At 42.0% G+C, this 14,488-nt stretch overlaps 2 protein-coding genes across 3 annotated transcripts in view; both read right to left on the bottom strand.

The window, feature by feature from the left end:
• Window positions 1-921: 921 nt before the first annotated feature.
• On the bottom strand, window positions 922-4,599 carry LOC123976505. Of its 2 annotated transcripts, none has more exons than XM_046058738.1 (2): window positions 4,468-4,599; window positions 922-2,576 (listed from the first exon to the last, which is right to left on the bottom strand). In XM_046058738.1, the coding sequence occupies exons 1-2, from the start codon at window positions 4,470-4,472 to the stop codon at window positions 1,451-1,453; spliced, it is 1,131 nt and encodes a 376-aa protein (XP_045914694.1). In that variant the 5' UTR covers window positions 4,473-4,599; the 3' UTR covers window positions 922-1,450. The 2 variants fall into 2 exon arrangements, with proteins under 2 accessions (XP_045914694.1, XP_045914693.1); XM_046058737.1 differs by having other exon boundaries at window positions 4,151-4,507.
• A 7,960-nt stretch (window positions 4,600-12,559) lies between these two features.
• The window catches only part of LOC123977064 (claspin), a 16,449-nt gene continuing 14,520 nt past the window's right edge, over window positions 12,560-14,488 (bottom strand). Inside the window, exon 24 of the mRNA XM_046059540.1 lies at window positions 12,560-13,199. Within this exon, the coding sequence (XP_045915496.1) occupies window positions 13,071-13,199 (129 nt within the window). The 3' untranslated portion in view covers window positions 12,560-13,070. The remainder of the gene's footprint in view (window positions 13,200-14,488) is intronic.

Below are 14,488 nucleotides of genomic sequence, written 5' to 3' on the forward strand. Positions count from 1 at the left end.
TATTCCTATACCCTGAAATCACGTCTCGGTGGATTACAAAATCCATCAAAAAGCGTTTGTTCCTCCTCGGTGTCCTTTTCTTTAGAGGTGGCTGCTTGCACGGCGCCTACAAGTCCCTATTCCGATGTAAACATGTTCTGCTCGTGCTTTGATGCCTCTCAAACATCCACCTTCAGCCAGAAAACAAGGGATCAATATGTAAATTGACTCAGACTTTCACGGCCTGCGTCCAAGAGAGGCGATAAGCTTAGAAAATAAACGGGAGTTGGTTAGGCGGCATAGTCGGGGATTATCCCCAAACTTGCCCCGGGGTTTGGCTCTCCGGCGCGCAACCGGACCGGCGTCTGTTCTCCGCGGCCGGATGGGACCTGCAGGGCCCCGGGGCGCAGACTGACAGGCTCCCCGGGGGCCCCCCTGCGAGTCGCTCAGGATGGAGATTATAGGGTGGCAACGCGGCTGGTATCTCTCTGAACACACATACAACACACACGGAAAAGAGGTGAGATGATCTCGGAGTGCCCGCGGCAGCAGCCATGCCCGCAAAGATTGACGCTTGAGCCTCACACGGCTATCACACTCCCTGCAGAACACGCTCCCCAACCCCGTGTGATGAGCCGATACAAACCAACTTTGTTCAGCTGACAAAGAGGCAATTGTTAGCTGAAAGGTCATTTGCCGGAGGGCTTCAGTACAGCAAGTACAGCAATAGAAGATAAAAAAATGCCCTTCTTTAGTCATATCTGCACTGAGGGGGCTTTGATAAACCTGCTCCTTGAAATCATCATGCTGATCTGGAATGAAATGAAGGCTCACAGGCTCTTGAAGGGTTCTATCAGCAAACTCCTTGGACTTCCCCTCAGATTAATCTATTAAAATGTGTGTTAAAGGGCTTATGAGTGTGCTAACAAACAGGGACACAAAAAATGTTTTTATTCTTTTAATGTACTTATTATCTCTCTATATTTACAGCATGATCTCAGGGTATAAATAATTTCTAGCAATGTAAAATCTGCTGTTTTCTAATACGTTTTCAGTAGACACACGTTTTATACACAAAGGTCAAGACAAAGAAGAACAGCATACACACAGATTATTTTTTATATAAACATGCCATTATTCTCAAACATTAAAGTGTTCATTATCTCATTGCTTTGACCACATCCAAAGTCATACATTTCGGTTTTGGTGTAGATACAGGGGTTAAGTCCAGTCTTTAGTTTACTGAAGATGAGTCAGATACATTTATTGATGCTCTAGGTGGGACATTAGTAAAGAAAATCAACAAAAACACAAGTGTTTGTGTCATTACAATCAGCAACATGAGTATGAAGCTTAAAAATGTGTGAAAGGATGTTGGGAGATTGTCATTTTATTCATTGGAAATGTCTTTAGGATAGAAGCAAATAGAAAAAATGCAGGTTTTCACCACTCCCTGTTTCAGTTCTTCTCTCTATGACTGGCTGACAGCGGCAGCGGGTGTGGCGTTGGCCACGGCGGCAGCGGCACCCATGCGCAGCAGTTCCTTCCTCTGTGTGAGGATGACGTCGAAGCTGGACTGCAGGCGGTTCTGCTGCTCCTGAATGCGGCTCTGCAGTGTGCGGACCCAGCGGATCAGCGCCAAGCGCCGGTACATGGTCAGCTGTACCTGGTGCTTCTCCATCTCCTGGGCCTTGAAGCGCTCGCGGTCTCGCAGCGTCCACACTGCGTCCATTAGCTCTGGCAGCTCGCCGTCTGAGTCTGAAGACCGATCATCATTGCCTTGCTCTTCTGTTCCTTCCTCCAGAAGATTTCCCAGGTTGCTTCCTGTCAGCGACTTGCGGCCGAAGCTCCTGCGTCTTCCAGCTGGTTCTCTGTTGCCGTTTCTGGTTGGGTCATTTTCCTGGTGGTTGGATTTTGGTTCCCCAACTCCGATGCGGTCCCAGCCTCCCATGAGCATCCCTTCGCCTCCACTGTCCATGTTGTGAGAGGACATGCTGCAGCCGGAACGATTGCTGAACTCGGACTCAGAATCGCTGTCGCCCCATTCGTCACCTTCATCCAAGCCCAGATCATCCTCATCCTCGTCTTCCTCTTCCTCGCTTCCTCTGAAACCCAAGCTGCTTTTCCTCCTCTGCAGCTCCTTTTTCTCTCTCTGCTTCTCCTCATTGTGGATCATCATTACCCTTCTCACCTCTTCCTCCATCCTACCTTCCTCCGCTCCATCAGGGGGTACTCGGCCATAAGTATCATCCCCGCTCTCGATCTCGGGCAGGGGCTCCAGGGGGCTCCAGCAGGGCAGGCGGGAGCGTGGTGACAGAAGCCCTGAGTTGTGGTGATACCCTGTAGACGGCAAGGAGTTTGGTGGGTCACGACCCAGTGGGCCCAGGTTGCGGGGACGAGTCTGGTTTCGGTTCTCATCTCCTCCTCCATTGCCTGTGAAGCCCTCATCATCTTTGCCTGGCAGGATGTTGAAGTTGCCATCTTTGTCACACTTCCTGTTTCGCAGCGAGGAAGAAGAGCCATTGTTGGAGCCTCCATAGGCCGAGTTCAGAGGTTGATCCTGATGGTGAAGCATCACTGACCTCGACTGAGACTCACTGAAATCACAAGGGACAGAACATTGAGACACTTGAGCTCTTGTGTTTTACTTGAAATTATCTGTACAAACTAAGTTTTTCCTACCTCCTATGCAGCAAAAGTTTAACTTGACATCAGTACAATACAAAAATCAAGTTGCATGGAATTGGGTAATAAACCATAATGTTTTGCATCACCTGAAATGTGTCAATACTTAAGCGTCCTGGTGGCCTAGTGGTTGAGACGCCATATCATGTAACTGCAACGTATCCCAGTTTAATTCTGGGACCTTTGTTGTATGTTGTACTCCTCTCTCCCTGATTTTCCCTGCCTGTACCTTAGCTGTTACTATAAGCTGAAAAATGTTCAACTGTAGCATTTTGGTATCTGTACCAGATGACATATTATATCGATTATATCCAAAGATTTCAAATGTTATCCAGCAAACAACTGATATCTAGTGATCAGAAGCACAGAGCGGGTTTTGTAAACCTCTACGCTGTTTTTAGTGGGGAAACTCCAACATCTGATTCATAACAGCAACCCTCTTTATGGATCAAATTACTAAATTCACACTGTCCTCTTCACAACACCTCTGTTTTCTTGTTGTTTGTCTCACAAGTTTGATTTACAAACAAAACATAGCTAATTAATCCAATCCTGTGTGCCACTTTCCACTCTTGGATAATGGCCCTTTCCAGAAGCTCAAGAGTTCTCGAAAAAAGCCAAGCTTTCAACTGCATAATCAGCCAACTATAGAAGTGACTTTGACAGCCTATTGTCAGCAAGGTGATATTGTGTACAAACATTAGTTTGTAAAAATCAGCAGCTGAGTAGAAGATACATAAGCAAGGTCACTGGGAGGCCAAAAAAGCTACGGAACACTTGAAAATGTTCAGCAGAAATATAAAGCACATACAATTTGTGGTCAAAGACTAGGCTAGCTAGATTAAAAACAAAAGAGATTTATATATGAACATACACAGATGAGCCAAAGCAACAACACTGAGGAGAAGAGGGAAGTTAAATCAAGTTTACACATGTCTGTTCCTCTACCCTGTTACCCTAACCCTGACCTTAACCTAATTGTAACCTGAATACTACTCACACACACACACACACACACACACACACACACACAGACATCCAGTTCACACCAAACTCCTTGTTTATAATGTCTAGAACTACAGGCTGGTCTGCACACTCCACTTCTATTAGCATCAAATATTTGCATGTCTCCTCAGAATGGAAATTTCACTAATCCTGACTTCAGGCTGCTGTCAATCAAAAACTCTCCTCTCCTCCCCTGTGCACGCGCGTTCACGTGGTGCTGAAGGACAGCGACTGTGGCTTCATCGGGAGCGCGCGTGCAGCAGGCACAGACTGACGTCCGGCGATCACGAGGAGAAAACATTGATTATCTGTGTAAAATCGACACATTTACCGCATCAGAGCTGATTTTTTAAGTTAGAGAGTTAAATAACCCATAGGGTCTTAGAATAAAGCACAGTGTGATGAGGAATAGATTTCTATTAATAGGATTTTATCAATGTAAAAACAACAGCACGCGATGACAAAAAGAGAAAAATAATACCGAAACAGTCCTGCTGCTGGGTGGATGTTTCTTATCTGTACAAAGAGATGTCTGTGTTTGCATGGACGACGGCAGAAAACATCAAAAAGGCGACCAATGGCGCTCAGTGGTTGCATATTTACGGCTTAGTGATGAATAGGTATAAGGTTAAAATAAAACACAAAACACGAGTTTTATATTCTAATCCATCTACGGCGAAACCCCGTGGTTAAAAAAATAGTCGACATTTCTTCTTAAGGCGGTAAAATTGGACAAAAACGCAGAAAAATAACAAGAATATTTCATGTAGGCTACGTTGCGCGTTATGTAACGCTCACCCCATGTCAGTGCTGTCTCCTCGCTACTGCTTCTCAGTAAAATCAACCTCAGACCTTTCCTTTCATCTCCTATTTGCTGGTTGTGTAAGTCAAATGACGGCCACAGACCAGCGTGAATAAATTTGCATGAGGTTCTGGTGTGTTCTTACCTTTCTGCTGGTTTGCTGTTCGGTGGAGAAGCTGGACACTGCGCCCTCCCAATTTTCTCCCCCCTCCTCCGACGCTCCTGTGTGATGTTTATCTTCCTCTCTCCTCCTCCCATCCTCTCACTGCCACCGTGATCCTGGGAAAAAAGGGACCGGCTGAATAATAACACTTCCTAAACTGGGCTGGGACTGCAGGAAAGGGGAAGCCGTGGAGAATGAACAGGAACAATGTGAGGACAGAGGAGGCTGTCATGTTACTGTGAGGTCCTTGCTATTTAAGTCTGAATGCACGACAGCAGGCCACAGCCCTAACACCCACGTGATGGCATGGTGTTAACCTAAGCACGGCAGTGACATCCTGGGCTGTTTAAGTTTTTTCGGGCATAAACAGTAGACAAACAGTAGACGCAATTAGTGTTTCTAGACTAATGTAACAACAATGAAGCATTTAAAACTGGGAAAAATGTGGTTTAAAAGTTACATTTTTGGTGGTAACACTTTACTTTAACCCATTTAGCTTTCATAAAAGCACACAAACATTTACTAAATGGTCTATAACATCCTATAAAGTAGTTGTAAGAAGCTAGAAGGACATCTTTAAGTGTTTAATAATGTACAGAAGGACTTTTCAAAGTCTGAGACTGTGGGCCTCCCCTCAGATAAAGTGCCCCACCTTTAGATGACCAGGTCAGTTTTGCTCAAGTCCTGGATGCCTATGGGATCATGATTATGTCATACGATCACATAGACAGACAGAATTAAGTCAAGGCAGCCTAATATTACTGTTTGACAGCACAGACCACACCAATTACATAATAAAGGTCTATCCTATGGTATTTATTAATCTCTTGGAATGATCTGTAAAATGTCTTAAACCAAATCACACACATTTAGACTGATCTATATGTCCTTTTGATAATTAATGTAATGACTAATGTAATATTTTTTCTCTGAGCCTCCCATGAAACTGTTTGGAGCATGTTTAAAATGTTGTTAAATATAATAGCTAATATAATATAGTATATAGTATAATATATAGCTATATAATGGCTATGATCTATAAAACCTAGATGTTTAAAAAGCCAGTCAACCAAATTTAGTCTAGTTGTAACCTTGGTTTTATGTTATGATGTCAGTCCTATTTTATATGGGCTTGCATGGTAGATTTTAGCACCTGTTCTGTAATCAGAAGAATCAGAATCAGAATCAGAATCAGAAGGAGCTTTATTGCCAATTAGTGTTTTATACGAGGAATTTGCTTTGGTGATAAGGTGCTACATGTAGACAAACATACAGTTGACATAAATAAATGTAGAAATATATAAATATGGAATAGACAATGCAAGTTATTTAAAATTTGCAGAGAAAGAACAACGTCACAGATTTTTACATGTGCATTATTCCGAGTTTGTGTTGTGCAGACGTATTGTAACGGAAGAGAATATTGTATACATAAATATATAAAGTGACAATATAAAAATATACAACAACAAAGATTTAATTAACAACAAATATTTGCAATTCAACAATTTTTTTTTTTTTTTTAATAAAATTTACTCACGTTCAATTCTGTTTGTGTTCTGTGTGTCACCTTACAAGACAAACATCCCCACGGGGACTTAAAACATCCCCTCCAGACACATTTTAAGACAAGTGCAAAAATACTATGCTTGAATTAATAATTTGTGACTGAATTTTCCACAATAAAGTTTGATTCCCAAATTAAAAATACTTAACATTAAATCTACTCCTTCTCCCTCATTGAAAAATCTAGAATCCATGAATATATATAATATACTGTACATATATATTTTTCATTAAGTTTGTTGCATACAACTCGTCGTGACGTCACAAAATGATGCTCGTACGTGCACGTGTTAAACTCAGATTTATGGTGACCACAGGAAAACTTTCCTTCTTCAGCCGAATGTGAAAAAGGTCACACTCAGCACATACTTCATTCTGCACAGAGAAGCCCGAACATCCATGTGAAGTAACAACATGGAAAGCACATATCTGATTAGAAGAGGGCCTTAAAGTTGGAGACCTAACAGCATTTTCACATGCAAATGACTAAAACAGTGCTTGTTAGGATTGTACTTGTATGGAAAACTCTTTAAAAGTAGATGCAGTTAGCAAGTTTGTTGTTTTTCATATGACATGACATACTATTTAGATATTTCCAGCTCAGCTAAAGACATTTTCTTTCTTCGCTTTCTGTAACATGAAAAGTACATTTGGTTTGGTTTGCTCAGACCTTCCAAAGTCTATAGACAGTCTGTTGTAGGGTTTTATAGGGGAATTTCATCATAGGAGAAACAGTGAAAGGTTATCAAGATCAGACTTGTGACTTGAACAAGGGACAAAACTAGCTTTCACTCACTGGAAAAAACAAACATACAATATAGCCGCAAGCAGCAATGATGGGGATCCAAGCAAGTTGTGAAAAATGCAACAATTGACATTTTCAGAGAAGAACAGATGCAGATGACTTAAGAGATTAAAGTGATGAAAGAATTTAGTCTTTGAGAAAATTGCAAATGCAAACTTGATTTTTACAGCATCACCTTGAGATCAAAGAGTGTCTTTATATGTACCTGACTGATTAGGTGAAATGTTTGACCCACCTACAAAATTTGTGTTTCAAAGTTTTAAAGTTTGAGCTGCACAAACACTTTTTAGCAGCGAAAATAAGAAGAAAGTGTCAAGTGATCCAAATAAAATAGAGAACTTAGATTCTCTATGATCTGAACACCCCCAAAGTCAGCAAGTCTGACTTGGTCACCTGCAGATTTGAAACCTGGAACTTCTGATCTCCAGAGTAGGTGACTTTCTGACTGAGCTACTGGTGAGAGGCTGTTCCCCCACAACTTCTCAGCTGAGGTAGTGACGTCACATGCGCCTGACTCGGATATTTTTGTCAGTTTAAACTTAAAATGCTTACAACAGTCTAGATGTTGGTGATAAAATTCACACATCATTCTGTTGGTTTTGGGTGTGTTGTCAATTATTTTGGTGTCATTTGATCCAAAACTGAGCAAAAAGAAAATGTTGTGCATACTGTACAAGTAGCAAGATACTGAATATCACTGCAGGCTCACCGTTTGATCGATCTGAAAACCCTTTCAAACTCTTGATGTTGGCTGTCTAGAGAATGTCTTTGTCGATTTTGGCGTTTAGCATTTGAACGAAGACTTGTGAAGATATAGATGTTAATTGATTTAGCATATTCTAAAAAATATAGAGTAACTTCTGAATTGACCATAGGTTGCAGTGAGGCAAACGTTTGTCACATATCAGTAGATGTGTTGAGATAATTTCAGCTCTCTAGGACTTAGGGGTGATTTTCTTGGATTTGGAATTTGGAAGGAGAAATATCTAGAAATTTACATTTGTTTTGAAAGCCATGCCCACCTTTAGCAATCATTACCAATTTTTATGCATCAACTGAGTAGGTAGTGACCCTAGATCGTACAAACCGAATTTTGTACGAATCCATTCAGCGAATTGACCCTTCGCTAAGCCATGCCCCGAATACACAGTTGGCCAATCACAGTGCAGTATAGGACTCGCTCTAACTGAGGTCCGACCAGGGGTCCGACATTTACATTTTACATTTATTCATTTTAGCTGACTTACAATTTCTATACATGTCAGAGGTCGCACGCCTCTGGAGCAACTAGGGGTTAAGGGGTCTTGCTCAGGGACACATTGGTGGATGGGTCACAGTGGGGGATTGAACCCAGGTCTCTCACACCAAAGGCAAATTGGCTTAAGCTATTGTAACCACACATGCAACGTAATTTCAGATAGGCTACTTGGTCCGAGCTTCGCAATAGGTTAAGCCAATTTGATTTTAGAGAAAAGTGATATAAAGTCGCATAATTTGACATTTTTAGAGCAGAAGAACATTGGAGCAAAAATGCAGATGAAGTTACAGAATCAGAAATACTTTATTGATCCCCAAGGGGAAATTCTTGAAAAAAGGGTGGGGGAAGGGGACATTGGTTCTCTGCATTTAACCCATCCTTTTTAGGAGCAGTGGGCTGCCATCATAAGGCGCCCGGGGAGCGGTTTAGGGTTCAGGGTCTGGCTCAGGGGGCACCTTCGGCATTGGTTTGCGTTGAACTCGATCCTGCGACCCACCGGTTTCCAAGCCAAGTCCCAAAAGACTAAACTAATGCCGCCCCTATTCGTAAATAGCTGACTGTAAACTGTAAACTAAGCCATTTTCGAGATAACTGCAAAAAGTAAAGTTAGTTGTTATAGCGCTACCATGAAGTCTGTGAGAAGTGGGTGGAATTTGAAACCCACCTGCCAATTTAGTGAGTTTTCGTGCAGCATTTTTTTGCTGCCCAAACACTTTTAGCGGAGAAAAGAAAGAAAGAAAGAAAGAAAGAAAGAAAGAAAGAAAGAAAAGAAAGAAAGAAAGAAAAATAATGAGAACAAAACCAATAGGGCTCCAGCAGCTTCGTTGCTTGGATCCCTAAAAAATGATATGTTGGTTTTAATGGGCTGTTTCTCTCTCTCTCTCCAACTTCTCCTTATTAAAGTCAACAGGCAAGGTCATGCCCATCTTCTGGTGGTCATCAAACAGCATTCTGGGAAATGGAGAAAGTCCCACGGGGAATTTGAAGTAGACAAGACAAATCACAACAGTCAATACCAACACTTTCTGGTAAGCGTTGAACATTTCAACATCAAGCTTAAGTGTCAGAGGATGGATTTAAAAATAAATGTTATCACAGCAGATATCTTCAATTACAGGTGCGCTTAAGGCATCAGAACTGTTACCCACAATGCAACACTGATAGGAAACGTCATATCTCAAGTCCCTGCAAAGGGAGGGCTGCAGGATTTGTTGCATGCGTGATATTTCTCCAAAGTGGCGACTGGCTGCTTTTGTGATTGTCAATCTCAAATCTAAGGGCATGGCAGCCGAATGTGTGTGTGTTTTCTAGAGGTGTGTGTGTGTGTGTGTCTGTGTGTTATAGAGAGGTTACATCAGACAGACTTAACAAGTGTTCACTGTCTCTCTCCACCCTGCTCTCATCCCCTTGACATGTCGTCGCTGGCGGCAGAAAGAACCTTGCGTCCTCCTCCTTCTTTCCACACACACACACACACATACACACACATACACACACACACACACACACACACACACACACACACACAGACTTCTATCCCTATCTTCCTCCCCCCTCTTTCTCCTTCAACAACATCCCCATTCAAGTGCATCAGCTCCAGGCATCCTTCCTCCCTCCCCCTCCCCCTCGTTCACTAGTAGCCTAAGCACATAAAAAATACATCAAACACAGCCGTCCGCCCAAGGCCTCGTCACACGCAAAATCATCTCTCCCTCCATCTCTCTAAAAAAAAAAGGAAAAACCCAAGTTACAAAAGACAGCTACAGAGGACGTTGATAGAAGGAGAGATAGACTGAACTCGGAGCACTGGGGGTCATCTGTGAGGCCTTCTGTGGGTAGGCAGATTATTGTAATGTTAACCCTTAACCACCTTCTCCCCTCTTTCACACATATACACTGAAAGAGTAAAAATAAAAAATAAAGGAGCATGACTTACCTTGTGCACAATAAGACCTTGTTTGAATTGTACACAGCCTGCAGCTCCATGACCCACTTCCCTCAGTTCAGCTCCACATCTGCTCCAGCACCAGTCTCGGCTGTGACAGTGGCCGAGGGCGGCCAGCAGCACCCATGGGCTACACTGTCAGATCCCCGGTGCTGAAACGCACAGACACTGTAAAGAGAAGCCTGCTGGACCTCCAGCTCACGGCCAGCTCGCTTAAAAAAATCTGCCAAATCAGCCAAGACGTGCTAAATTGAACCACTAATCCAGCACAGGGTTTGCTTTGCACATCAATTACACACTTTTATTTTAGGCATACATGTGAGTAGACACACACATACAGTGCGCATAAGTCATGACACAAGCACACACACCCTTGGGTGCTACAGCTCATGTTTCTCTTCAATTATTCTCTGCCCTCTCTCCTTCTCATAATCTGAATAAAGCCAGATCCGTGTCCTCTAGATATTTAGAAGCCGGGCCTCGGTGCCAAAACATGTAACCTTCCTCTTTCAAGTGTGGATTGAATTGGGAGTTTGGGGGGGTGGTTGGCTTTAGTGCGCTGACCTCGTAATTCCCTCTCAGGGTTAAACAAAGTTGTAAAATTCAGTTTGGAGAAGCGGGTATGCTGTTGATGAAGAGAAAGAGAAGTAGGAATAAAAAGCAGAAATATACCAAAGCTGAATTACTCGCCAACTTGCAAAGACATAATTCCTATTAATTTCTAATTAGAAATGATTTCTTGACCCTGCAAACAGACCCTAAGGATTTGGAATCAAGTCTTTATCTCGATTAATTGCGTTGTAATGGCTCAAAGATAATGATAGATGCATATTAGTCCTTTGCCCAAAGCCTCTTGGCTCTTTCACAGAAATCTAGTGATGTTTTGAGTCTTTTGACAAACAAACAAAACTGAGGCGTAACTGCTTTGACAAAGGTAAAAATGTAATCACTGCTTTAACAACACCAGGATTAAGCTGGCCTGCCTGCAGGTAGAGCAGCTCGCTATAGGCGGGGCCCCACCATGGGGTTCATTCCAGACCCTCCTGGCATTGGCCCCTAATGATGTCTAATGGGGCCTCCTGCGCCTGTTCCTAACCCCAGGACCTCTTCCTAATCACCGTGGCTACTAATGAGATGGAGAGACATGAAAGGGCTCGTCTGCCTATTATTAGCCACTTACCAAATCATTAGTCTCTAAACTGCAATTATGCTTTAAACCAGGAAGAAAAAGTGAAACAAAGAGTCAAAGGAGTCCCAAAGTGTGGAGATTTACAGCAAAGGACACAGAGAGTGCCGTGGATTCACTTGAATTGTTAAAAAGCTTTCCAACAAACAACCAGGAATGAAAACACTAGTTTTATCCTCCACTTTTATTTTGTGATTTGGGATCCCAGACGTGTCTTTCATACTTGTTTCCAGTGGCCTTCGGTGATTAGAGACTATTGTATAATATACACACTTTACTCTTTTAAAGTCAAGTGATGACATTAAATCTCTGTGCAGGGAACCTCTGCTGCTGAGTGGTGACTTAAGATGGAGGCAATCACACAGTCTTATCCACAAGAGGCCTGAAAACAAAGTATTTGAGCGAAGGTATTGTCCAACAGTGGTACGGGAAAACAGAAATGCAATGCTTAAATCCCAAGCAGGAAAAAGCAAATAAGGCAGGAGGAGGTTTCACGAGGCTTTTAAAACATTTACAAAATTTGTGTCCAACACAAATTAATCCCCCCCCTCCCCCAGAAAACCACTGAAATTAGCAACTTATCCAGCTCCAAAGACACATCTTTAAGAGCAAGAAAAGTTGTCTTTACAAATGGACCTTATTTGCATTGTAGTAAGTAAAAACTCCATATTAACTCAACTTTCTCACAGGAGAAAACAAAAAACAATACTAAGCTACTACAGCGATGCTAACAGCTCTGTAAGGCTGTACTTCGGCACTGCGGGGTTTTGGCGCCAACTGCTAGCATGCTAACACATTAAATGTGCTAACATTTGATAATTAGCACACAAAGTACAACTGAGGGTGATGGGAATGTACGTTTTGCAGGTATTAGTCATAAACCACAGCATTGGATGAATTAAAATGTTGGCCTGATGGCGGCTCAACATGAAATGGCAGGGGATCAACCAAAGTGATTCAAATTCATCCTGATACATAAATACATAATGTGTACCAAATGTCATGGCAATCCATCCAATAGCTGTGGAGACATTTCAGTCAAAACCACAAATGTGCACCTCATGTTGGCGCTACAGGAAAAATCTGAGGATCACCAACACACTGAATAGCTGTTGCACACACACCTGACCACATAAAGTGGAACTGACAAGCAATGAGAGAAATGTTGTAAAATACACTTTTATTTACAATGTAAAACAAATACATTTAAAATCATACAAAACTCCCTTACCTTTAAAAAAAACAATTCAATCCTATTTACATGATAAAACACTTTTAAATGGACCTTTGTTGTTAGGAAGTCCAAATGAGTCAAGTAACATGTCAGAGATGCATCTGATGGCATAAAGGACTTAAAATGTACAAGCAAATGTGTGTAAGAAAAAGTAAAATAGATTCCTCAGAGGTGCTTTAGTTGGCCATTTAAAAAAAAAAAAAAAAAAAAAAAAAAAAAGGTGCAAACAAACGTAGAAGCATCTGTATTTGTGTTTTATAAAAAGGGACAGAGGGGAGGACGTTTATACGCCACCTTGGCACGTGACCATCATTTTACCGCCTCCTTCATTTTTGACGTCTTATTGGTTAGTGAAATACTGGGCATGGCTGATTAGTTCTGGTCTTCATGCTGTTGCTTCCCGGCCCGCTGATGATCATCATTCGGATAGTGTACTGTGACCTCAGTGGTCCAGGAAGTTGAAGATGCTCCTCTGGGAGGCTTTAGTCTGTCCGGCAGGTTTGTTCTCCCTGCAGATCCTCTTTGCCGCTGGGTTCACTGCCTCCACAGGCCCCCTCTTCTTCTTCATCATCTGAGGATCAAACACATCCAAAACAAAACAATGAACTCTTGATGAACACTGACAAAAGGCACTGAACTATTAGAGTGGTAAAAGAATACACGACTACATGTGTTTTGTGGTTAAATTAAAACTAATGTAAATAAAATGCTGTTAATGCTGAATCTACTGATACATGATTCTTGAACTAACAAGCAAAAGTCATTTAGAGGTTGTAAAAAGGAGCAGCAGGCTTTGTCTCCACCTAGTGTCATAAATGTAGAAGACATCAGAATCAATAAACCCCCATCACACTCACATGATTATCACACTGAACAGTCTCTCCAAGATCTTTGGAAAGAATTTTGTTTTTGCGCTTATTTTAGAACAGTGAGAACTTGCCAAAGACATAACCAGACAGGATTGGGAAACCAAGAAAAATACAACAACAAGCCTCACCATTTTTCTCATAACCAGTATGGCTTTTCAATCAAAAATATTTGAAATTTTTTCCACCACTGAACTGTGTCAGAAGTGTCTGCAGTACCATAAGCTAGTACAAACTGTGGTCCTGCACTCCTGGGGCCTGTTTCACCAAATATGCAACATGATTTCCCCCTTTCACTAATTTTGAAATATTGTCTCGCATAGCAATAATTTTGATTAAAACAATAACCACTGTTTGTCCATCAGTGTCTAGTTAACTGTTTGTTTATCAAATGCATTAACAGCTCTTGTTCTCCAGCCACTTTATTTCTGTAAAAAACAGGAATAGCTGCAAATCTAGTGAGTTATTCAGACCAGGGGAAAGCACGCGCATGCATGCATATTTTTTTTTATATATATATATATATATTTTTTTTTTTCCTCTTTAAAGGAACCCCATACTAATACTGTGTTTGACCCCCTTTCGCCTTCAGAACTGCCTTAATTCTACGTGGCATTGATTCAACAAGGTGCTGAAAGCATTCTTTAGAAATGTTGGCCCATATTGATAGGATAGCATCTTGCAGTTGATGGAGATTTGTGGGATGCACATCCAGGGCACGAAGCTCCCGTTCCACCACATCCCAAAGATGCTCTATTGGGTTGAGATCTGGTGACTGTGGGGGCCATTTTAGTACAGTGAACTCATTGTCATGTTCAAGAAACCAATTTGAAATGATTCGAGCTTTGTGACATGGTGCATTATCCTGCTGGAAGTAGCCATCAGAGGATGGGTACATGGTGGCCATAAAGGGATGGACATGGTCAGAAACAATGCTCAGGTAGGCCGTGGCATTTAAACGATGCCCAATTGGCACTAAGGGGCCTAAAGTGTG

Source organism: Micropterus dolomieu, linkage group LG09, assembly GCF_021292245.1.
Source record: "Micropterus dolomieu isolate WLL.071019.BEF.003 ecotype Adirondacks linkage group LG09, ASM2129224v1, whole genome shotgun sequence".
Classification (NCBI taxonomy): domain Eukaryota; kingdom Metazoa; phylum Chordata; class Actinopteri; order Centrarchiformes; family Centrarchidae; genus Micropterus; species Micropterus dolomieu.

Excerpts from the sequence above, each read along its gene's own strand:
- LOC123976505 (XM_046058737.1), bottom strand. The coding sequence starts at position 4,266 with ATGCAACCACTGAGCGCCATTGGTCGCCTTTTTGATGTTTTCTGCCGT. Across the intron at positions 2,577-4,150 it reads CCAGCAGCAGGACTGTTTCG|TGAGTCTCAGTCGAGGTCAG; the intron begins GTATTATTTTTC and ends TTGTGATTTCAG.